The following is a 25,984-nucleotide window of genomic DNA, read 5'->3' on the forward strand; positions in this document are numbered from 1 at the left end:
ATTTTTTTCCATCCCCAAGGCCGGGAGGATGACTTTAGGTGCTCACCAGGGTCTATGCCAGGCCCAGGGATTCAGCCGCTGAAGCCGGCTTGGAGGTGCGGTGGGGGGAGCGCAGTAAAATATACGCTAGCACTTGGCTTTTGCCGAGAGTGCCGTTCTCCTCAGGTTCCGGAGGTGTGAGTGGGCTGTGTGGCTGGCTGCTTCTCCCTGAGGAAACTGAGGCCGAATGCTGGGACCAGCCCGCCGCCGCTGCTTCGGGAATGATGCTTGAGGGCTCCCCAGGATTCAGGTCAGGTAACTCCTCTCCACTTCTGAAGGGCCTCTTCCTTCCCCTGCCCCTCAGTTCATTGTCTAAGCTTGCCTTTGATGCTCAGGGCTCCCAGCTTGTCACAGATATACTCGTTTTTTCAGGTCTTTGTTGTAAAGAGGGCTTGCTGGAAACATCTGTCTATTCTGCCATCTTGGCTCCACCTCAGTTGTTCTTTTTAATACAAGCATTTAAAGCTGTTAATTTCCCTTTGTTTTAGCTGTAACCCACAAATTTAATATTTTGTTTTCATTTCATTTTAGTTCAAAATATTTTCAATTTTTTTGTTAGTTACTGTTTAATCTTGGGTTATTTAGTAATGTATCATTTAATTTCCAAATACTGGGGAGTTGCCAGAAATCGTTCTGGTATGGTTTCTAATTTAATTCAGGTACCATCAGGGAACATACTTGGTCTGATTTCAGTCCTTTTGGATTTCTGAAGTGTTATTTTAGTGCCCAACACGTGGTCTGTCTTGGTTATCCTCCTGAGGATTGAGGCTTAGGTCAGAGCGGGGCTGCTGACTCCATGTGAGCATGGGCCGTCACAGGGAGGTGGCTGGCACTGTCCCTTGGGCTTGTGTGACCGTGGGCCTTGCCTTGCACCCATGTCCCACCTCAGTGCAGAGCCCGAGAGTGCCGTGAGCTGCAGGAGGGAGGGACAGCGCTCAAGAAGGGGTAAGCAGCTTGGGGTCAGGCTGGAGATGACTTTGGAGGACTCTTCCCTGCCCACCCGCCATGCACAGTGTGGCTGAGGGATGAGGGTGAGATGGATACCACCAGAGCAGAGATGGGTCTCAGCTTTTTATGCTGTAAGAGTCTCAACCTGTCTGATCGCAAGGAGCCTGGAGGGCAGCACTGGTGAATGGTGTGTGGGGACAAGGGCGAGTAGTACCAACTGGGAGGAGGGAGGCCATCCCCGAGGGGCAGGCAGGGCAGAGGTTCGTGTGGTCCTGGTTATCTTCACACAAGCCCTCTCCAGCCTTCGCCCCATGCCAGCATCCAGCGATGTTAAATCTCCATTACTTTGGGGGACCCCCTCCCAGAGGAGACCGGGACTCCCTTGTACCTTCTCACAGCCCTGCTGAGCTGCAGCTCCCCCAGCCTTCTCTGAAATAGCGGGTGTGTGGTTCATGCTGGTGTGCAGTTTTCTGCCCATCAGACGGGTTTCTGCAGCCATGAGAACTCTAGGTGTAGAGTGAACAGAGGTTCTTGCTGGCCTGTCTGGGTGTCCAGTGGCTGCGAAAATGGATCCAGCCTCTACTTACTGGCCACACAGTGTCAGGCAGCTGACCTAAACATTCTGCCTCTGTTTCCATCTTTGTAAAATCTCTTAAGGTCATTGAGAGGGTTCAGTGTCTTGATTCATGTAAAATGTCCTCTTGGAGCCCAGCCACCATGCTGTTGGAAGCCCAGCTAGCCACAAGGAGAGTGGGGCCTGAGGCTCTGGCTGACAGCCCACCTGCCCACCACAAGACTCAGGCCACCATGACAGTGGAGCCTACCCCTGGGACTTCGGGGGTGCACTCCTCGGCAAGATTGTGGTTTTCAGGGATCCCTCTGTTCCTGCGTCCACGGTGTCCACTCTGGGCCTCTGTGGGCACATGTGACTTTGCTGCATCACTGAAATGCAGACCCGAGTCCTTCTCTCCTGGAGCCCTGTGGTGCCTTCCCCCAGATGAACTCAGAGTCACAGGCCCCACCCTGAGTTAGATGGGTCAGATCCAGGAGTCCAAGAACATACTGGCAGGGTGGGGATGGGGGCCAGGACCTGCTTCTGTGGGTGACCAGGACATAGGGGAGTGGTGGTCACAGGTTTTCTAAGGGCACAATTGAAAGATTAGACGTCCTGGAAATATTAATCAGGGAATCAGCTAGTATTCTGTTTAGAGACAGTTTTACTTTGCTTGATTTGGTTTGTGAAAGAGTGTATATGTAGAATTACGATGTTAATATACTGTAAGTATGTACATACATACTTCACTGAGTGAGCACAGGTAGGTGGAGAGCACTGTGTGCAGAAAAGACAATCACCTGTGAACAATTATTTTCATTTCCCCATGTGCTCTGCTCTTGAGCGCCACCTGTTGGGGGTGGAAATGCTAACGGCTGCAGCTGCTGGTCCTCTGCCTCCGGCTCAGGGTGCCAGGTCTCTGGAATTCCTGGGCCCTTGCTGGCTTTGGGCGGCAGGTGACGGCGCCCAGCCCTGGGGTCAGGGCGCTACAGGTTTGCAGGTGGGTGCACTCAGTTGACAGCACTCCACCAAAACCTGGGCCTAGCGCTCAGCGGGTTCTGGGCAGTGGGGACATTGTGGGCTGAATCCCACACTTCATTGCCCACTGAATCCCACACTTCATTGCCCACGAGCTTGGACTTCAGTGTAAACTGTGTTTTCAGACTGAGAACAGGCCTTAGGAGTGACAGAAGCTTGGCAAGGGACCCCTGGAAGATGCAGGACTGAGCTACACCAGGGTGTCTGGGTGGGACCTTGTGGGGAACTGTCAGTGTGGGCTTTGTTGGAGAAGCCCCGGGAACATGCTGTGGGGGCCCCCCACATCTGGTCCTTGGGCCTCCAGAAAGGTATCTCTGCATCTTCTGCCCTGTAGGTAGAACTGCCAGTCGCCAGGAGAAGCCGTTTGAGGGTCACTTGCCCGATCTGGGGTGTGCTCTGGCTCCAGATGCTAAAAAGCAAATTTTCCTCCCTCCCTTCCGTACCTGCCCCAGGTGCCACTGCTTCTGTATACCGCATTTAAGAGCAGTCCGCAACAGTGGCACTTAAGACAAATTGATCAGAAAAACAATGTACAGACAGACACCTCAAGGACGAACAAAACAAGGAGGTGAGGTCAGCAAGGGCAGAGTAGGCTTGGGCAGCATCAACTCCGCAACATTCCGCCACCTGCAGCCACCAACTCTGGAACATTCTGCCACCTGCAGCCATCGACTCCGGAACATTCCACCACCTGCAGCCATCGACTCTGGAACATTCTGCTACCAGCAGCAGACCACACATTCTCAGATGGAGAAGGAAAACTTACCAAGAGGGACTATATTCTGGGTTGTAAAACAAGTCTCAGTATATGTGAAAGGCTCAAGTCATATAAAATGCGTTCATTGTCCATAATGTACTAAATTAGAAACCAGTAATAGGAAAAAAAAAAAAATTGCCATAGAGTCAATTGTGACTCATAGAGACCCTGTAGGGCAGAGTAGAACTGCCCCATAGGGTTTCCAAGGAGCACCTGGTGGATTTGAACTGCCGACCTTTTGGTTAACAGCTGTAGTATTTAACCACTATACCACCAGGGTTTCCAATAATAGAAAGTTATCTGGCAAATTTCTAAATATTCCAAATCTCTATAATAACACCTTAAATAAGCCAGTGGTCAATGAAGAGATCAAAATGGAAATTAGAAAGTACTTTGAATTAAATGAAAATTAAAACACATATCAAAGTTGTGAGATATCTTGAAACAATACTTAGAAGCAAATTTATTTATAGCACTAAATGCACATATTTGAAAAGAAGAAAAGTCTCACATCAATGACCTCAGTTTCCACCCTGACAAACTAGAGAAAGAACAAATGAAACTCAAAGAAGCAGAAGAAAGGAAATCATGGTAACAGTGGAAATCAGTGAAATAGAAAAACAAAAATGAATGAAACCAAAAGTTGGTTCTTTGAGAAAATCAGAAAAATCGGTAAACCTCCAGGCAGATTCAGAAAAAAAGATGACAGAAATTACTAATATCGGGAGTGAGAGATGTGACATAACTATAGATTCTACACTTATTTAAAGGATGTTAAGGAAATATTTTGAACAACATTATGCCAATAAGTTCAACAACTTTGATGGAGTGGACATCTTCCTTGACGGACACAAACTACCAAATCTCACTCTTAAAAAACAGACGTGAATAGCCCTATAGCTATTAAAGAAATAAAATTTATAATGAGAAAAAAAAACCTCACAAAACAAAAGCTAAAATCACTCTAGGCCCAGATGGCTTCACCAAACATTTTAGGAAGAAATGCCACTTCTACACATCTGGGGTCAGGTGCTCTCCTGAGGGAAGAGACGGAAGGAAACACCTGTACCAAGAAGAAAGCTGGGCCCCAGAGGCTATTGCCCAACCACCTGCAGGTCCCAGACTGCCACTCACCCAGTGCACGGCATGATAAGCTTTACACAACATGAGATTAAACACAGGATTAGTTCATGTACAAATAAATTACAGTTTTACACAGTGGCTAGAACTGATGACTGGCAAATTTCTAAAAGCGTGGTAAAAGCCGCACAGGTTCTGTCTTGTTGGAAACCACACTTGGAGATTCTAAACACCCAGAAACTTAAGCAGCTCTTTGGGTTAGCACCTGCTTGACAAGGCAAAACCCACGGGTGTGACCTCTCCCGGTGTCCAAGGCCAGCATTGCTGTCTGTGGGCAGGAGGGGGGGTGCACAGTGTTCCACTTTATTAGACTTTAGTCTAGACTCAAATACCATTTGTGGAGAAAGGTCCCTGGGTGAGCACTGGTGACCTCAAGTGGTGCTGGTCAGAATGAAGCATCGTTGTCCTTTTTACTCCTCCAGCCCCATTTCTCCTCTAGAATTTATTCCCAGTTGTCTATATCAGGAGCCGTGGTGGTGCACTGGTTAAGAGTGCGACAGCTAACCAAAAGGCTGGCAGTTCAAATCCACCAGCTGCACCTTGGAAACCTTATGGGGCCATTCTGTTCTGTCCTGTTGACTCAACAGTAACGGGTGTAGTTTTTTTTTTTTTCATTTGTCTGTATCACGGACTCCCTGGGTGGCATTCAGAGGTACCTTGGAAGAAAAGCCTGGTGACCTGCTTCTGAAACGTCATAGCCTTGAAAACCCTGTGGAGCACAGTTGTACTACTCACACATGTGGTCGCCAAGAGTAGGCATAGACTAGATGGCAACTGGTTGGTGTTTTTGTCAGTGTCGGCATCGTTTCACAGAGAGGGAATTGGGGCACTGGTGAAAGCAGGGAAATCGAGAGGCAGGGGTCGCTCTGTAGGAAGGTGGCCTGATTCACCCAACAGCCTCAGGCTCGGGACTGCCCTCCAGGAGCTGGCATCGCACACAGCACTTGCTGCTCCAGAGTGGGTTTCGAGCATCCACCAGCACACAGAAATAACGCAAAGCTGTCTCCTCTCCACCGCCACCCAGTCACCTCTGGTGGGCCTTGGTGTTCAACAGTGTGATGGACCTGGGGTCGCCTGGCCCCTCTATGTGTGCATGTGTGTGTGCTCACACACACACACACACACACACACACACACACACACACACACACAGTAAGGAATGTAGCTTTATTTAGGTAGCTTTTTCTCTGACTATAAAAATAACCTTGCTTTTTAAGTTATTAATAGACTTTTTTAGAGCACTTCCAGGGTTACAGAAGAACTGCACAGAAAGAACAGAGAGTTTCTGTACACCCCTAACTCCCAGATCCCCCTAATATTTACATGTTGCGCTAGCATGGAACATTTGTTAAAATTGATGAGCCATTATTGACATGTTATTATTTCTAAAGTCCATAGTTTACATTTCAGCACCATCTGTAAGTCTGTGGTACTGTGGGGGCTTGTGTGTTGCTGTGACGCTGGAAGCTATGCCACCAGTATTTCAAACCCCAACAGGGTCACCCATGGTGGACAGGTTTCAGCAGAGCTTCCAGACTAATACAGACTAGGAAAGAAGGCCTAGTGATCTAGTTCTGAAATTTAGCCACTGAAAACCCTGTGAATCACAACAGAATATTCTCTGATACGGTACTGGAAAATGTGCCCCCTAGATTGGAAGGCACTCAAAATACACAGTCACAACAATGGACTCGAGCATGCCAATGGTCATGAGAATGGCACAGGACTGGGCAACGTTTCATTCTGTGGTGCATGGGGTAGCCATGAGTCAGAGCTGACTGTAGCAACTAACAACAACAGATAGCTTACATTAGGGTACCCTCTGTGTTGTACAGTCCTCTGAGTTTTGACATGTGCATAGTGTTATGTAATCTTGCTTTTTTTTTTGTTTAAGAAATCAGAAAATACAGGGAAATATAAAGAAAAACATGTAGAATGTCACCACTCATTGGCACCCACTGTCCTCCTTTTGGTGCATTTCCTTCCAGATATTTATAAATCTTGTGGAATCACTCCGTTCTGTTTTGTATGTGCTTATAATCTGCTTATTAAAGTCACATCCTTTGCCTTAACTCCTGTTTGAGATATTGATTTTGACATTCATCATATGTATAATCTTTTTAAATAATAGCTTTATATCATTCACATACCATAAAATTCATCCTGTTTACATATACAGTTCAGTGTTTCAGTGTGTTCACCAAGTTGTGCTGCCATCACCACTATCTGATTCCAGAACGTTTGTCACCCCAAAAAGAAACCGCATTCCCATCAGTGGTCAGTCCGTGTTCCCAACACCTCCAGTCACTGGCAGCCACTAATCCACCTTCTGACTGTATGAACTTGCGTATTCTAGACATTTCATGTAAATGGAATCATGCAGTGTATGGCCTTTTGCGACTGGCTCGTTTCACTTAGCATTGTGTTTTCAAGGTTCATCCGTGCTGTATCAGTGCTTCGCACTTTCTTATGGCTGAGTAATATTCTGTTGTGTGAGTAGACCACATTTATCCACTCATCAGCTGATGAACATTTGAGTTGTTTCCACTTTTTTGGGTGTTATGAATAATGCTGCTGTACACATCTGTGTACAAGTTTTTGCGTGGACATGTGTTTTCAGTTCTTTTGGGTATTTACCTAGGAGTGGAATTGCTGGATCATAAGCATAAACTCTATGTTTAACCTTTGAGGAACTACTTCCCAAAGCAGCTGCACTATTTTACATTCCCACCAACAATATATGAGAGTTGCAGTTTCTCCACATTCTCGCCAACACTTATGAATATCTGTCTTTTTTATTACAGCTAAATTTTTTATTTATTTAAAATAAAAAAGTAGGTGTGAAGTGGTATGCTATTGTGAATTTGTCATTTTCCTACTAATTAAGGGCGGCATCCCTGGATGGTACAGCGAAAGGTTGGAGGTTTGAGTCAAGCCAGAGGCACCTTGAAATAAAGGCCTGGCAATTTACTTCTGAAAAATCAGCTATCTAAAACCCTATGGAACACAATTATACTCTGACACACATGGGGTGGCCATTAGTCAGAATAGACTTGACGGCAACTTGTTAACTAGTTTTTATGGTTAATGATGTTGAGCATTTTTTATATGTGTTTTGGACATTTGTGTATCTTCTTTGGAGAAATGTCTTTTTCAAATCCTTTGTCCATTTTTAAATTAGGTTGCCTTTTCATTGTTGAGCTAAAGAGTTCTTTATATATTCTGGACACCAGACCCTTATCAGACATGTGATTTGCAAATCCTTTGCAACACATTGTGTGGGTTGTCTTTTACTTTCTTGGTATTGTCTTTTGAGGCACAAAACTTTTTAATTTAGATAAAATCCAGTTTGTTTTTTTCCTTTGGTTGCTCTTGCTTTTGGTGTCATATCTAAGAAACCATCGCCTAGACCAAGGTCACGAAGATTTACCCTTATGTTTTCTTCTAAGAGTTTTATAGTTTGAGCTATTACATTTAGGTTTTTCTTTCACTTTTAGTTGATTTTCATATATGGTATGAGATAGGGATCCAACTTCATTCTTTTGTATGTGGATATCCAGTTTCCCCAGCACCATTTGTTGAAAAAAATTGTTATTTCTCCATTGAATTGTCTTGGCACCTTTGTCAAAAACCAGTTGACCATCAACGTATGGGTTTATCTTTGGGCCCTAAATCCTGTTTATGTCTATCCTTACGTCAGACATAGAGGATAAACGTCTTGACTACTGTAGCTTTGTGAGTATTTTTGAAACTGGTAAGTGTGAATCCTCCAATTTTGTTCCTCTTTTTCAAGGTTTTTTTGGCTATCGTGAGTCATTTGCATTTCCATATGAATTTTAGGGTCAGTTTATCAATTTCCTCAAAGAAAGGCAGCTGGAATTTTGATAGGGATTGTGTTGAATCTGTAGATCAATAGGGGAATATTGCCATCTTAACAATATTAAGTCTTCCAATCATGAACAGAGGATTTCTTTCCATTTATCTAGGCCTTTAATTTCTCCCAACAGAGTTTTGTAGTTTTCAGTGTACAAGTCTTATACTTCTTTTGTTAAATCTATTCCTAAGTATTTTATTTTTTTGATGCTATTTTAAATGGAATTGTTTTCTTAATTTCATTTTTGGATTGTTCATTGCTGGTGTATAGAAATACAATTGATTTTTGTATATTGGTCTTGTATCCTGCAACCTACCTGAGCTCATTTACTAGTTCTAATAGTTTTTTTGTGGATTCCTTGGAATTTTCTATGTATAAGATCATGTCATCCGCAAATGGAGGTAGTTTTACCTCTTCCTTTCTAATCTGGATAAATTTCATCCATTTTTATTTCCTAATTGCCGCTGCTAGATCCTCCAATACAACATTGAGTAAAGTAGTGAGATCAGATGCTCTTGTCTTATTCCTGATCTTAGGGAAAAAGCTTTCAGTATTTCACCATTTTAAGTATGATATTAGCTGTAGGTTTTTCGTAAATGTCATTTATCAGGTTAAGGAAGCTCCTAGTTTGCATGGTTTTATGATGAAAGGGTGTTGGATTTTGTCAGATGCTTTTTCTGCTTCTATTGAGATGATCATGTGACTTTTGTCCTTTATTAATATGGTATATTACATTGATTTTTATATTTTGAACTAACCTTGAGCTCTGAGGATAAAACCCTCTTGGGTCATGGTGTATAATCCTTCTTATATGTTGCTGGATTCAGTTTGTTATTTCGTTGAGGGTTTTTGTACCTATATTCATAAAAGTGAGTAGTCTGTAGTTTTCTTGTGATACTTTTTCGTATTAGGGTAATGGTGGCCTCATAGTACGAGTTAGGAAGTGTTCCTGCCTCTTCACCTTTTTTGGAAGAGTTTAGTAAGGATTCATATCAGTTCTTCTTTAAACACTTGGTAGAATTCACCAGTGAAGCCATTTGGTCCTGGGCTTCTCTTTGTGGAAAGTTTTTTGACTACTATCTCAATCTCTTTTATTTGTTATAGGTCTGTTCAGGTTTTCTGTTTCTTCTTGAGTCAGTTTTGGTAGTTTGTGTCATTCTACGAATTTGTCCATTTCTTCTAAGTTATCTAGTCATTATATCCTTTTATGCTGTTTTTTAAATTTTTCTTCTCATGGTTAAAAACACATAAAGCTTTACCATCTGTCACAGGCAGAGGGGAGTGTTCCCAATTAAACAATCAGCAAGCATTAGCACAGGAATGGGGACCTAGGGTTGGTCAGTATTTGGCCACTGATGCCTGTTGTCATTGATAAAGCCCCCTTCCGCCATCTGTCAGCCTTGGGCAGAGACACCATTGATCGGCTGTAGCCACTTGAACCTATGGAGGAGAAATGTGCAAATTCATTTGTCACTCTCTGAATCTCACTTCATGGGACATAAACTGTAGGTTGTTTGTAACAAACTGTTCTATTAACTCTGTCATCATTAATTGCTTCTAGGTTTTTACTTCAAACGGCCCAACGGTGATCATGCCTACCTGGTTCTGCTCGAGAGCATGGTTTTCCCACGTGGGCTGGTTTGATGAGGGTGGGCAGGTAAGTGTTGAAAAGAGGGGCACTAATGGGCCCCCTGGAGCCCTGGTGGCATGGTGTTTAAGAGTTCAGCTGGTAACCAAAAGGTCAGCAGTTCAAATGCACCAGCCACTCCTTAGAAACTCTATGGGACAGTTGTACTCTGTCTTATAGGGTCGCTGTGAGTCGGAATTGATTCGACAGCAACAAGTTTGGTTTTGGTTACGGGCCCTCTGGCGGAAGTCCCACTCTGGAATGGGACTTCTCCACAGTGTAGTCCTGGCCTATATGTGCTCACCATACTCCCCTCCCCCTGCCTTCAAAGCCTCTTCCCTTCTTCTGCCAAGCTGTGCCTGCACGTCAGAGTTGGTTCAGGAAGCCCTGCCTGTACTACGCCCAGAGGCACTACACTTCCTTTGTTGGCTAAAAGCGGGGATTTCTGTGTGAAGGCTGTGGGCCTGATTCACACCTGCTGGGGGAGGCTCCCTGGTCTCCGGTTCCAGGTTACCTCATCCCAGCTTAAAAGCTGTTTGTGGAAAGCAAGGCCAGGCTGTGTCTGGGATGACAGAAGGGAGAAATGGGGGGCGGCCTCCTCATCCAGGCCTGACGGCCTCCTCTGCATCCCCAACGTGGGATCCCTGCAGGGGCTGGAGTGCCCAGCCCACTGGCATCTACCTGTGATGGGTGGAGAAATGGTGACTGCCCAGCCGACCCCTCTCTACTCCTAGACAGACAGAGTCAGAATGAAAATACCCCACCCCCTGCAAAAACAAATCTTAGGTTTGGTCAGTTTATTTTCCCTTCAACCTTCCTTAAAAAAGGGCTTTTGAGAACTCGAGGTCTGGTCTCGATGGCAGGGGAGACGTACTGGGAGGTCCCTGCCAGGCCATTCTTTTAGGGCCTTTGATGAGGCCACACACACACATAGGTGCACATAGAGGCTTCCCCGCACACACACCACCCACTTCTTCCAATGCAGCAGGGCCTAGAACTGCTGCTGGGCAGAAAGGAGCCCAGGGTCAGGCAGAGGAGGGTCTGGGCACAAGGCTTCTGATGGTCTTGAGGCGCTGGAGACCCCTCTTCCTGCCCTGTGGCTGTAGCAGGTCTGCCTCAGTTTCCCCTTGTGAACCTACAGTGTGAGGCCTACGCCATGCACCCCCATGCCTCTCCTCAGCCCCTGACCAGCGCCTCCCCTCTTGATCATCTGCTGCCTGTGTCCACAGGACCCCAGCTGACCCTGGGAACTTCCCCAGACCAGGACAGGTGGACACATGCCTGATGCCCCTCACCACGGTCACGCGCAGGGGCTTCCACCAACCCGCGAGGCATGTTCTTGTGTCTACATGGAGGACACTGGGCCTCAGAGAGTTTCAGTGATCAGCCACAGATCACAGGTCTGTGCTGCGTCCCCAAGGTTGGCCAGCAGGACCCACGCCCACGAGGAGGAGGCAGTCAGAGTGGGGGTCTCAGTGCCTGCGGGATGACCTCACGAGGATCCTGTGGCCCCACTGGTCTTCAGCTGACAACGTGGGGGGCCTCGTGGGCATCCTTCCCACGTGGACTCAGTCCTGCCGCTGCTCCTATGCCCACTGACAGACCTTCTGTCCTTCCCCTGCTCTGTTAGAATTGGAGGTGCCGATTTTCCATGGAATCTACCAGTTCACGAAGTGGGAATTTGGGTGCCATGATGCTGGCTGGTTTCTCACCCCCACCCCCTTCTCTGTCCTCCCCTGAAGCACCAGCAGGTACTGCAGGGCGGGGTGGCTTCTCATCAGTTGAGATGCCCATGGAGGTGCTGGTGAACCAAGAACATCCATCCCAGCAGGTGTCCTCACCTCTGAGTGACTCTGTCAACACCACCGCTCACTGGGGCTGGACCCCAACACCTACTGTTCCTGTTTCTTCTGCAGAAAACGCTGCAGTGCCTGGTGGACAGAGAGTTTCCAAAGTCTGCTGCAAAAGACGTACTCAGTGTTTTCAAAAGCAAAGGACTCACTTTGATGACTAAGGTGCGCTTGACCCAAGCCATGGTCTTTTCGCTTGCCTCATATGCATGCAAAAACTGAACAATGAAGAAGGAAAATGGAAGAAGAATTGATGAATTTGAACTGTGATGTTGGTGAAGAGCATTGAATATGCTGTGAACTGTCAAAAGAATGAACAAATGAGTTTTAGAAGAAATAGAACCAAAATGCTCCTCTTAAGCGAGGGTGGCGAGATTTTGGCTCACTCACTTTGGACATGTCATCAGGAAAGGCAAATGACTAGAAAAGGACATCATGTTTCGTTAAGCAGAGGGTCAGTGAAAACAAAGGAAGCCCTCAGTGAGATGAAATGACACCATAGCTGCAACAATGGGTTCAAACATACCAATGACCATGAAATGGCACAGGACCAGGAAACATTTGGTACGTAAGGTTGCCATGAGTTGCAGCCAACTCAATGGCAACTAACACCAACAAGAGTCCCTGAAACAAAAAGGAAAGTAACACAAGCAGTGTGTTGTTGGTTCAGAACAGGTTGCTTACGAGGGCAGGTCGTGGCCCCACCACACCGAGTTGGAACAGCCAGAGAACGCTTGTCATTGCCACGAGAAGGACAAGTTATTTAGAAAAAATGTTGCCCAGCACAACAAGAACTTTTTAAGGGCACGTATTTTCATTTCTGTTGTATAAGAACCTAGGATTGGAATTGCTGTGTGAAAGGATAGTACGCCTTTAGGTTTATAGTTACAGTCACATCTTTCTCCAAAGGGTTATACCTTTCACACTCCCAGCGCTGTGAATGAGAGGTCCTAGCCCCTGGCCAACCTTCGGTATTATTAGTCTTTTAACTTTAGCCATTCTGGTTGGTGTTCTGTGGTTTCTCGTTGTACCTTAATTTGCACTTCCAGGATGTCTAATGACGTTGAACTATTTCTCTTGCACTTACTGGTTATTTGTGTATCTCCTTTTGTGAAGTGTCCAGATCTTTGGCCCATTTTTAAGTGGGCTGTCTTTATTGAATCACCAGTGTGTTGTCAGATATTTGCTTTGTGAACATTTTCTTGCGTTTTTGGTCTCTCTGTTCTTGGATTTCTCCCTCACTTCTGTTGCTCTGGTGGCATAGTGGTTAAGAGCTGTGGCTACTAACCAGAAGGTCCACAGTTTGAATCCACCAGGCGCTCCCTGGAAACCCTATGAGGCAGTTCTACTCTGTCCTGTAGGGTCGCTATGAGTCAGAATCAGCTTGACAGCACCAGGTTTGTTTGTGTGTGTGTTTCTGTTGCTCTGCTTGTCCCGAATTCTGTCCTCTGCTCTTCAGAGCAGAAGGATTGTTGGTTTCTATCCCCAGGAGTATCTGTTTGCTTTTCTATGCTCGCCATACTCCAGGTCCTGGTCTCGTATGTCGTGTACAGAGCTTATAGTTGTTGTGAAGGAGGATTTATTTCAGCCAACCAAAGCCAGAATCTGTCATCTACTCTTGTGTTTTTAAAATTTATTTGGCACTAAAGAAAGTTTGTATTTTGTTCTAGTGGTTACCTTTGTATTTATTCTCGTTTTTAATGCCCTTAATCGCATGTTTTCTTATTAAACCTTTTATAATCTGCTTTTGTCCATTTTTAGAGGTATTTTGACTCCCACCTACAACAACCAAGGAAATTATTCTATTTTCCTCTTTTTATTTCCCTTTTCCTTTCATTTTTTCCTGCTGTTGTTGTTGTTGCATTATTTCTACTTATGTTAGAACATCAACATTCATGTATCATTCTTCTACCTGTGTCCTCATCTTTGTAGTCTTAGATCTACAGTTAAATGAAATGTTCACCATTGGGACTCCATGTCTTCTCCAGCTGGGTGAAGCTGCAGTAGTCCATGAGTTCTTGCACATCCACAACTATTTTTCTATGGCCCTGATACTTGAAGGAGAGTTTGTATAGAAAATCCTTGGTCTATATTTTCTTTCTTTGGATGTCTTGAAAGTAGTATTTATTTCATTGTTTCCTTGCTTTATATGCTATGAGAAGTCTGATGCTAATTTAATTCCATTGCTTTTGTAAATTATGTAATCTTTTTGCTTGGAGGCTTTAAGGATTATTTCTTTATTTTTAAAGTCTATTAGTTTCGCTTGGATTTGATCTGGTGGCCTTTTCGATGCATAGAACCAGGTCTTTTATTTCAGGAATGTTTTCTTAGATTATAGTTGTAAATACTAGCTCTGTTTCATGGTTTTTTTCTGTTTCAGAGACTCCAGTTATACACTGGTTAGATTTTCTTTGTTTTTCATTTCAGAAAATTTCTTTCTAGTCTTTTTTTCTTTCTTTCTTTATATCATCTTCATTTCTTGGTAATTTTCCTAAATTTCTTTAATTTCAAATTTTTACTCAAATCTACTTTCCTTTGAGGACCTTGTAATTTGATCTTCACTTCTCATATAATTTTGTCTTTTTCTTTATTTTTTGAGTTCAATCAACTCTTTTTTTAGCAGCCTTATTGAGGTATAATTCACATATACAACTCACCTATTAAAATGTGCAGTTCAATGGATTTTAGTAAATTCACAGGGTTGTGCAACCACCACTACAATCTAACATTTGAACCTTTTTGTTCCCCCAAAAAGAAGCTGTCTTAGGCTGGGTTCTCTAAAGAAGAAAAATTAGCGAGGTGAAAAAAAAAAAAAAAACAGAGCTTTATCTCAAGGAAATGGTTCATGTGGTTGTGGAGGTTGGCAAATCCCAAAGTCCGTGGGTCAGGCGTTGGCTGGAGGTTTTTCCTGACTCACATGGTTGCAGGGGCTGATGAACCCAGAATCAGCAGGTCAGACAGTAGGCTGCTGGCTCACAGAGCTGCAGAAGCCAGCAAATCCCAAAGCTGGCAGGTCAGAAAACAGGCTGCTGACTCAAATCCTAGGAACTGGAGGTCAGATGATGATGAGCCAGAAACAGGATCCAGAGCGAGCAAGCAAGCTTTGCCAGGACGTCTGTATACCTATATGTATGTGGCACAGGCCACACCCCTGAGAAAAGTCCCCTTATAATTGGTTGGCTGATCACATAAGATTACTTCATGGAGGTGATGGCATTATATTACTTGTATTGTTATTGTCGTTAGGTGCCATTGAGTTGGTTCCAACTCATAGCCACCCTGTGTACAACAAAACACTGCCCAGTCCTGTGCCATCCTCACAATTGTTATTCTTGAGCCCACTGTCGCAGCCACAGCGTCAGTCCTTCTCATTGAGCGTCCTCCTCTTTTTTGCTGACGCTCCACTTTGCTAAGCATGATGTCCTTCTCCAGGGATTGGTCCCTTCTGACAACATGTCCAAAGTGTGTGAGACAAAGTCTCACCATCCTCACTTCTAAAGAGTATTTTGGCTGTACTTCTTCCAAGACAGATTTGTTTGTTCTTTTGATAGTCCATGGTATACTCAATACTCTTCACCAACACCCTAATTCAAAGTTGTCAGTTCTTCTGGGAGATCACAAAATGGAGGATAATTACATAACCATGTTCTAGCCAAGTCGACAGTAGCCCTGTACCCACTAGCAGTCACGGCTCCTCGTGTCTCCCCCTGTTCTAGCTGAGCCCTCATCTACATTGTTCCATCCCCCCTTTTTCCTTTTGGTTTTTGGAGGGTGCTTCAGTTTCATACTTAGTTACTGAATTTATCTTCAGGATGGTTCTCTATTTCCTTAAATGCTTGTTGAGGAGTGTATTTTAGCATGGAGTGTTGTGTTACAGCGTATTTTCTGTTTTATGGTTTGGTTTTGTTGTTACTGTTGGGGTGGGAGGAGAGGGAGATGAATTTTTATCCACTGAAGTGTTTGGTTCTTGTTTTTCGTTTTCTTCTCATGCTGGTATCATGAGTCGGAATTGACTCGACCGCAGTGGGTTTGGTTTGGTTTTTTGGCTCATGCTGGTTTTGTGTAGATGTAGACAGTTCATGTCTGTGCATTCTGCAGACAGATGGCATTTTCCATGGTTCACATGATTACTAACTCGAGAACTCCCCCTGTTGTCACTGTGGTGAAGTGTAGGTCCTTTCATGGACTTGGTGGGGGATGAGGCTTGGGAGAAGGCTATTTACCTTTGGAGTCTCTTAGTTTCCTTTTGTCTTACTGAATCCTAAATCTCTCCACCCCTCCCCTGTGCTGTGCCTCTTTTCCCTTCACCTCCAGGTCTCAGAAGCATGTCCTCCTGTGCCTTTTGCCCTTTCCACACTCAGGATCACACTCTGACCCACAAGAGCGTTTTGAGGGTGGTGTGCTCAGATGGACCTGCCCTCTCCTTCCCCTTCTGCACAGTTCTCTTGGACTCCCCAGTCCCTGTGAAGGCGGCTGGAGCTCAGGAGGCAGACTGGCTGGAAATTGGCACTCATCTCTTCGATGATGCTGTACACCTGGGTGGTCTTCTCTGTTCTTGTTGATGTGGATCATGTTTGGAGTATATGTGGGAAGATTTTGGTCTAGGCAGCCCTGTTTCCTAGGTAACTTAGAAGTCCTCCCTGACTCATTTTTAAATGGTGGCACCTCTTGTCCCATGGCGGTGCAGACATGCAGTTTCCATGCAGGTCCAGAACACCCACTCACCTGCCGAAATCCCAGCTCTATGTGAACAGGACCCTGCAGTGGGGGCTGGTGGGCAGAGTTGGGAGAAAGGGGTGGCGACATCTCTAGGCCCCTCTGTACTGGCGAAAGCCTGGTGGGTGCTGTGGTGAGGGTGGGGTGGAATGAGACAGAGCAGAAACCCTGAGATTGGGGGAGAGTAAGATGGGGACTGACCCCCTCTACCTCCCATGGTCCTCCTGTTGTCTGAGGAGGGACCCAGCATCCCCTCCTAGGGGGAGCAGAGGTACCACCTGGGGTCTTCCTTTGACTAAATTCTTCCTTTTTTGCCAGAAAATAGGGAAACCCCAAGGACTGTTATTCCTGGTCTTTGAGAATGCGCTCACGCAAACCTTCTCTCTCGGCCCTAATCTTGTAGTGACCACAGGGTCCAACGTGCTCTTTGAGGTACCTTCAGAGATACAGAAAATTAGAGAAAAGAAAAAGAGATACAGGTTACCTGTCAGCCCATCCCCCACACAACGGCCGTGAGTGGAGGTGGATGTCCCTTTGTCTTTCCTATGGACAAACTCAGCAAAGCTGTAAACATGATTTCGAAACCTGTTTTTTAACTTGGTATTTTATTGTAAACCTTTCGCTGTTGTCTCATGGCCTTGTAAAAAACAATTTTAATTACTGTATAGAGTTCTATCAAGTAGATGCACTATAATTTACTTAATGATTCCACCAGCATTGGAAATTGGGTGGTTATAGTTCAGTGTCATTAACAAGACTGCATGGAGCATCTTTGAGGACGTTGTGTTGAGGATCGTTCCCTTAGATCAGCCTCTGTCGTTGCTGCTTTGTGGGTGATTTCTCAGAGGCCCGGCTCAGAGCGTGCCCATAGGAAAATCAGCTTGGTCAGCATCAGCAATCGCCTCATGAAGCGACTGAGGGTGGGGTGGTGGCAGACTGAGTTTTCCTGCTCGAGTTGAAGAACCTGGAGGTGAAGTGTCACCAGAAGATGGGGTGGATTCAGCTGGCATCCCGGCCTGGAGCCCTCCCCGGGCAGAGCGATGAATCCAGGCGCCTCTCTGTGAAATCCAGAGAAGCATCGCATTCAGGCACTTTGGCGAGTCCCCAGGCTGGCTGAGCCTAGGGTCATGCCTGGTTCATCTTTGTGCCCCTGGAGAGAGAGCCCCAAAGGTCCTGTTTCTGAGGGTGGTGAAGGCCACATGATGCCGAGCAGACCTCCCTGGACCCAGATCCCATTCACAGTCCAGGCCCCTAGAAGGCCTCAGTGATCTGCCCCTGGCCCCTTCCTGCCCCTCAGCCAAACCCAGATGCCGACATTTCCTGCCCAGGACCAGTGGCCCTCTCTTCCTGAAACCCTGGGAAGACTCTTCTGGCTGAGATAGAAGTCCACCTCGTGATGCATGACAGGGTTCTCATTCCCCTCCCCAAAGAGCCCTGAGGAAAGGCCTCTGGGTGGGGGTTCCTGGAGGGGCGGGGGCTCAACCTCAAGGGGCCTGGTTTGGACACACCCTGCCTTCAAAAAACTCCTGAGACGTGAGGTGTAAGTTAGGGGTCTCTGAGGTATTTCAGGGAGTTTCTAGCAAATTCTTTTTATGGGAGTTAATGTAGATGGGCTTTCAGCCTTGTGGCTGGTCTTTTCCTTCCTAAACTCCCTTTGGGTGAGTGGGGCCACCGAAGGAGGCCCCGGGGTGATTGCACACTTGCTTAGAAAGATTGGGGACAGGTGCCTGGTGACTGTCCCCCCCTCCGGGGTTTCCTATAAAGCCCACCTGTAGGGCTGTGGGGCGAGGGCTCTGTGGCAGAGGCCCAGAGAAAAGACCCCCAGACCTAGGGCGCAGGGAGCCGCAAGGCCCACGCTGACCCCACGCCCTGCAGAGTGTGGAGACAGGACTCCGGAAGAACGTACCCTCGTGGGGGGGGGCACCCCTCTGCCATGTCGCCCCCCCCCCCCGCCGTCAACCCGTCTCACCACCCCCCGCCCCCCCTCCCGCCAGCCCCCAGGTCCGGGCCCCGTCCCCACCTGTTGCAGGCCCGTGGAAGCCCCCTCCCTCCGCGGACCCTCAGGCGGTCTCTCCGCAGGGCGTGCCGGAGGACCTGCTCTTCTTCCAGGAGCATCTCCGCCGCGGCGGCCGCGTCGTCCGCGTGGAGCGGAGACTCCTCCTCTACCGGTACCACCCTGGGGCCGCCTCGCTGTCCGTCCTCGAGTGAGTGCGGGGCTGGGGGCGCTGGGGGGGGCGGGGGGGGGCTGGGGGGCGGGGGGGGGCGGCAGGCGCTGGGAGTTGCTGAGGGGGCTGCTGGGGTCTGAGAGTCGAGTGGGAGGGCTGGGGAGGGACTGAGGGGGGCTGAGGGTGGGAGATTGATGGCCATGGGTGAGGGCTGGAGGCCGGAGGGGGGCTGGCTGAGGCACCTGGGCGAGCTGACCCCCCGCGGGCCCAGTGTGGAGGGGAGGGGGCTGGTGGGTCCCGGGGGACCAGGGGCCCCAGGATGCAGGCCCGCCCATCAGCTCTTTGTGTGATTGAGGTAAAATTTACGTGTTCTTTTTAAGTTTTCTTTTTGTCTGGTCTAACCCCACCTGTTCTCAGAGAGAGCTCCTTGGACGTCTGACTCCATTCTAGGCATGGGGGGCATGAGGTGCAGGTTTTCTTCCCCCACCCACCACCTCCCGACCCACGCTGAGGGGAGCCAGACCCAGTGCTGGGGCCTCACAAGGAGGGAGACTTGGCCCTTGACGTTGTGGGAGACTGGCTGTCTCCCTCTTTCCCCCTCTTGTCCTCGGCCCCAGGACTCCCAAAGAGGGTAGAGAGTTAAGAAGAATGGGGTTTGGGTGAAAAAAAAGGAGAAAAGGATGTATTTTTAAGTTTTTAGTTAAAATATATATATGTGTGCAAGTTAAATTGATAGATGGTAGATACAGATAGCATCTCTATAGACTAGCAATGGACAATTGGAAAATGCATTTAAAAAAAATGAACAGTAACATCAAAACCAAAATACTTGGGTAAATTTAAAAGTATGTGTATGTCCTTTATCCTAAAAAGTACAGAAAACATTGCTGGGAGAAATTAAAGAAGACCTGTAGCTAGAGAGAGACACAGTGTTCATGATTTGGAAGACTCATTATGTTAACATGTCAGTTTTCCCCAAGCTGATGTGTAGATTCAACACAGTCACAATAAATGTCCCAGCAGGCGTCTTTGTAGAAGTGATACTCCTAAAATTCAGATGGAAATTCAAAGGACCCCAAATGGCCTGAGCAATCTTGAAAAGAAGAACAAAACTTGAGGACTCACAGTACCTGGTTCTCAAATTTACTCTAAAACTACAGCAATCAGGAGACTGTAATAACAGAATACCAATAGAAAAATAGATCAGTTAAACAATAAGAATCCAGAGATAGACTCATAAATCAGTTAATTTGCAGCAAGGTCTCCAAAGCCATTCAACAGAGAAAGGAAAATAATGTCAACAAATGGAGCAACTGGATATCCATATGGAAAAAAAAATTGAATCTCAACTACTATTTCACAATACAGAGAAATTAATTTGAGATGGATCTCAGACCTAAATATAAAAGCTAAAACAAAGCTTTTAGAAGGAAACGTCAGGTTGTATCTTCACAGTTTGGGGAAAATTTTGTTAGAGAAGATGCCAGAATCACTATTTAAAAACTGATAAACATCAAAATTAAAATTAAAAACTTGTGCTCATCAAAAGACACCATCAGGAAGATAAATATGCAAACCACAGACTGGGGAGAAAGTATTCACAGTCCGTATATCTGACAAAGGAAGAGTATGGTAAATGTATGAAGAATCCCTATGACCCAACAATAAAAATACAAATAGTCCAGTAAAAATTGGCAAAATATTTGAAGAAACACTCAACAAAGCAAAACACATAAAGGGTCAGTAAGCACCTGAAAAAGTGCTCATCATTATTAGTATCAGGAAAATGCAAATTGAAACCACGTTACACCCACTTCATTTTTGGGTGATTCCAAATGTTGGCCAGAATGTTGGATTACAAGAACTCTCAGATACGGCTTTCAGGAGTGTAAAATGGTGCAGCCTCCTCGGAAAACTGTTGGGTAACTCAGTTGATACCAACCCCATGACCCAGCAATTCCAGTTCTAGGTGTTTACCCAAGAGACATGAAAACGTGCATCGCCATGGCACAGGTACAGGGATATTTGTAACAGCTCTGTTCATAATAGCCGAGAACGGGGAGCCACCCACGTGTGCACGAGCAGGTGAATGGGTAAACACATCTGGATATATGCTCGTATTGTGGGTGCTCCTCAGCTATAAAGCGATCAGTCTGCAGGTAGGTGTGACAACACAGTTAATGTGAAACTCGTGGTTAGTGAAAGATGCTCGACACAGTTGACGTCATACTGTGGGATTCTGTTTATGTGGCATTCTACAACGGGCAAACCTTGCCCCTGGTGATGGAAACAGAGGCATGGTTTCCTTCAGGGCTGGGGTGCATGGGAACTTTGTGGGGTGTGGATTACATGGATTTGTGCCTTTGTTGGAACCCGCTGGCCTCCACATTTAAGCTCTCTTACCTTCACTCTGTGTAATGAAACCTTAATAACAAATATAAGTATCTGAGAATCGCCCCTCCAAGGAGGAAGCCTCCCTACCACTGGTAAATGGCGTTGAAAACTGGGAAGTAGAACACCACAATGGGCAGCTGGCTGTGGTCCTCCGGGTATTCCCGTGCTGGAAGCTCTCTGACAGAGCCGTGGAAGTGCTGGAGTGCTCTGGAATCTCTCATCATCCTGAAGGTTTGCTTACGTGTGCTCTACACTTTGAAATTCTGCAAAGCGCCGGTCTCAGGGGTGCACACAGAACACGTCAACCCCATGGTTTAGCGGGCGCCCGGTACCCAGGAAGAAACCAGGCAGCAGGCCAAAAGCTTTAGTGCCACACATCCTGGGCCTGCGTGCTGACAGACCATCCTTTATGTGGAGAGATTTATTGCGTGGTGAGGCTTTGCCACCCACAGCCCAATCCAGTGATCTAATGGCAGTTTCTGTGTGGGATTAAACCTCTGAGCCAAGAGTGGCAAACCTCACATGGTAACGGGCTTTAATTGTAACCTTGGGCTTCCTGAAGAGTTTAATTATTTCATAGTTTCTCTAACAAAGCTCTTCATTTGAGAGTGTGACTTGATTCCTGCCCTTTTATTTTAGATTGATATTGGGCAGCATTTGTAGCATTAAAAACTTACGAAAAATTTGAGATACGCCGATAGGCATAAAGAGATATCTTTAAAAGGTAAAACGGTTATCTCTGAGCCATGGGGCCCCACGAGCCTGAGCCCTGAGGGCTTGAGCACCCACACGTTGCCTCAGCTGGTTGGGAACCTGAAGTGGGCAGCCTGTTTCTGTCCCCCATGCTTACACCCCCGCGCCAGGTGAGCCCCCTACCTTCCCCTCAGCTGCCCCTGGCCTCGCACTCGGGAATCTCAGAACTGCCCCACCCCAAGCTTTCCACTCTGAAAGCAACTGGTCACTGAAGGGACTTCCTTATCTGAGCCACCGCTCCCTGCTCTGAAGTCTGACTGCTCAGAAAGTTCTTTGTTGTACGTTCTCAGGAGTCATTTCTTCTGTGGCTCGGATGTTGCAAAGCGTGGCATTGTCAGGTGACCCAGGTGGCACTCTGCTGAGGTGTGAAGTCTGTCAGACTCCTGTGTTCCTCAGTGATACGTGAGATGTGAAACCAGCGCGGAAGGGAAGGGCCAAGGCCCAGTACTAGAAAGTCACCATGCACACGAATGTACCTGGCTGGAGTCACAGCACCACACTGCTCACTAAAATGTTTTCTTCAGAGTGGGAGTTGGAGGGAGAGGCTGCGGGATATTCAGATGGAAACCATGTCAGCCACTGCTGACAGACACACCATCACCCAGCCCTGTGCTTTGTCCAGAAGCTTGTTGCTCTGCTGTGTGTCTGTGGGTCCCCTGGCCACCCAGTGAGGCTCAGCCCACCCAAACCTGGAGGATTGGGGTGGACGGTGCCGTCATATCTCCGTTCCTGAGAGGTGCCCTGTGGGACGCTGAGAACACACAACGGAATCCAGAATATGCTGTGAAACCCAGAATGTGTGGTAGAATCCAGAACATGGTGTAAAATCCAGAGAATTCAGCAAAGTCCAGAACACATGTGGAATCCAGAATGTGCAGTGAAATGCAGAACACACGGTAAACTCCAGAGGGAGGAGGGGAGGGGTAAACTGAGGCTGGGTCCCAGGGTGACCTCCCTCGCCAGCCCCCAGTCACCTCATGGCCTGACAGCATGGGGTGGGGGCACCTCAAAATTGCAGCTTCCCAGAGTCAGCATTCTCCAGTCGGGGGCCTGAGCCTGTCCTGACGTGGGGGATGTTGGTTGTGGGCTAACTGGATCCTCCAGGCACCTTAGCTGAAGCCAACAGACCAGGGCTGTCACCGAGCAGAAGGGAGAGTCAGAGGAGGAAGGTGGATTCAGAGAGGAAACTAGGGCTCAGGGAACTGGGCACACAGTTCGTTCGTTTATTCATGCAATCCCTAAGGGCCCAGCCAGGCTGGGGTCAGGTCATCCCAGGTCGCGGGGGGGCGGGGAGTGCTGAGGAAGGAGCCACCTCGAGCCCTCCCTCGCCAGCATCACACGCTTTCTCCTCTGCCCGCAGAGGCACCATCTGGACCCTCCGCGTCCGCTTTCTGGAAGAAAGGGTGCTCCCACACTGGGCGGCTTTCACCATCTGGAATGCAGGCAAGCAGGGCCGGCGGCTCTATCGCAGCCTGGAGGCCGCCAACCGGCAGAAGGTGAGACCCCCCCCACCCCTTGCAGCCCCCCACCACCCCCTTCCTTCTGCTGCCAGCCCACCCCCTTTAGCTTCTCCATACCCTGCCCCTCTCCAGGTCGGGATGGTTGGCAAATGGGAGGTGTGTTTGGCTGTATTTGAGCCGGTCTTCTGCAGAGCCCCGTGACTGACCAGCCGTCCTTGGCATCAGCGACCAATGACAGTACACTCTTAGAAGGCACCTTGCCATGTGGCCTGCCTGCCGTGGCTCTGCACTTCCCTGGGTGCAGGCAGATCGTGGGGGACTCAGCCTGGCCCCTCCCTGTGAGCCTCCCACTCTTCCCCAGGTGGTAGCGTTTTGTGACGTTGATGAACGCAAGATCAAGAAGGGCTTTTACTGCTATGAGGATGCCCAGGTGTGTGGGGGCTGCACCTTCCTCTGGGGGCAGGATCGGGGGACATTCAGGAGCCCTGGGTGGGGGGCTTAGGGGACCCAGCCTGGCCTTGCCACTTCAGAGGTCATAGCAACACTCTCTGCCTGCCAAGGGGGAAACCTGCCCCCACTGACCCTGCGGAGCCCGCCTCCAGGGAAGCCCACCTTAGCCCAGAGGCTCCTGGATGAGCTTGAGGGCAGCAGGGACCCCAGTGGGCCTCCCCGCCAGGCCCAATGGACCCTGGTGCCAGCCACCACCCCCAAACATGCTCTGGCTGCACCAGGCAGGTGGTTGTGGAGGACCGCCCCCTACCCTGTGCCTGAGGCAAGAAGCAGCAAAGACACAGTGCCCCAGGTTGCATTCGGGCATCTGGTCTCCACATTTAGAGATTGGGCCAGGCGGTGGGGTGGCGTGGGGGCAGGGGGAGTTACCTGATGGGCACTGATCCTGGAGACCCCCAAGGCACCTGGGGGGAGGGGATCTACGTCTGCTGTGTGTACCTCCTAGGCCACCCACCCCACATCTAGCACACTCCACCACCCCAGGCTCCTCTCCTCCAAGGCCTGCTTTCCTGGAAGAAGTCCCGCTCCAGGCACACCGTGTGTGTGATTCCCTGGTGGTTGTGAGGACAGTGGGGGTGGGGAGATGGATAGGGGCCAGGTCCTGGTTCTGGACCCGGTCCTGGGTCCTGGTCCAGGTTCTAAGCCCTAGTCCTGGATTTTGGGTCCTGGGTCCTGGTCCTCCCAGTCCTAGTCCCAGGTCCTGGGTTCTAGATCCCAGTTCTGAGTTCTTGTTTCTGGTCTCAGTCCTGAATTCTTGGTCCTGGCCCATCTGCCCCTAAGGCTTTTGACCACGGCGCCTGCCTCACGTCTTAGCCCCAGGCTCCTGTCACGTGAGCTGTGGCTGTCAGCACTGGACACTGGCCCTGGTGTTGCCCAGTGGGGTCATTGTCACCAGGAAGAATGCCCAGGGCAGCGTTCCTTTTTGTGGCCAGCGTGTAAGTGGCTCAGAGTTGAGGTCTTGCATCTCCCACAGGAAAGGCCCAAGCCCCGGGTTCCGATCCTACATTTCCGTGCCGCCCAGCCACCATTCATCATCTGCGTGAAACTGGTGAGTGTCAGGGCCGCGGAGGTATGGGGTGGGGGTGCTGTGCCCCTGCTGGGCTTCCTGTCCTCAGTTGTGTCTGCCGGGTGAGGACAGGGAAGCAGCCATGTGGGAGGTTCACACCCTGAGGCCACTTTGGTAGTTACCTGACCATCTTTTCCTGGTCCGTAAAGTGGGAGAAGACAGCCTGACTCCAGGAGCCTGGGGTTAACAGGCGTGGGAGCCTCCCCGAGGCCTGCCGCACGGCTGTGCCCTCAACCCAGCTGTCCTTGGAGGGATGCTGGGCAGTGCAGGTGACTCAGGCTCTCAGAACGGCTCCCACCCTTCCCTCTGCACTGCCAGACCGCTAATGTGATAATTCGTTAAGCAGCAATAGATAACTAATACAGGCCCAAGCTGGCAAAACAGTAAAAACAACAGAACAAAACTACTCTTTGATTATTAGGAGTACTGCTGCTGTAAACGTTCAGGTGTAAGTGTTCTTGTGGACAGGTGTTTTCATTTCTCTTGGTGTATACCTAGGGGTGGAATTGCTGGGGCACGTAGTGATTCTGTGTCTGACCTTTTGAGGAACAGTCAGGTTGTCTTCAGAGCAGCTGCACCATCTCACATTCCCACCAGCAGTCAGTGAAGGCTCCAGTTTCTCCACGTCCTCACCAACACTTGTTATTTTCTGGTTTTGTTTTTTTACATAATAGCCATCCTATTGGATGTGAAGTGGTATTTTATTGTGGATTTGATCTGCGTTTCCCTAATGATGAATGATGTTGAGCGTCTTTTCATGTGCTTATCTTGTATTTTATCTTCTTTAGAGAAACGTCTGTTCACATTCTTTGCCCATCTTTTAGCTGGGCTATTTGTCGTTGTTGAGCTAGCCTTGTAGAATGAGTTGGAAGGTGTCCTGTGCTGTTGTAATTACTGTAGTTTTATGATGTTTACCATTTAGTAAGGCTAGTCTCCTTTCATTACTCTGCTTTTCCATAATTTTTCTTGCACATTTTTCTTTAAGTAAATGCTTTTTATTGTGATGTATACATTCAGAAAATTGTCCAAACTGGGTTTGGCAAGCTATGGCCTGCAGGCCAAATCCAGGACGCTGTCTGCTTTTGTAAAGTTTT

At 47.8% G+C, this 25,984-nt stretch overlaps 1 protein-coding gene across 11 annotated transcripts in view; it reads left to right on the plus strand.

Annotated features, from left to right (window-relative positions):
* B3GNTL1 (UDP-GlcNAc:betaGal beta-1,3-N-acetylglucosaminyltransferase like 1) overlaps positions 1-25,984 on the plus strand; it is a 182,062-nt gene that overhangs the window by 140,218 nt on the left and 15,860 nt on the right. For 6 of the 11 annotated variants that reach the window (XM_064270431.1, XM_064270433.1, XM_064270432.1 and 3 more), the window contains 6 exons: positions 9,911-10,006; positions 11,893-11,991; positions 18,622-18,746; positions 23,215-23,350; positions 23,676-23,744; positions 24,798-24,872. In XM_064270431.1, the coding sequence (XP_064126501.1) occupies positions 9,911-10,006; positions 11,893-11,991; positions 18,622-18,746; positions 23,215-23,350; positions 23,676-23,744; positions 24,798-24,872 (600 nt within the window). The other 5 variants (XM_064270434.1, XM_064270435.1, XM_064270437.1 and 2 more) reach the window with 4 other exon arrangements.

This window comes from Loxodonta africana, chromosome 18 (assembly GCF_030014295.1).
Source record: "Loxodonta africana isolate mLoxAfr1 chromosome 18, mLoxAfr1.hap2, whole genome shotgun sequence".
Lineage (NCBI taxonomy): Eukaryota > Metazoa > Chordata > Mammalia > Proboscidea > Elephantidae > Loxodonta > Loxodonta africana.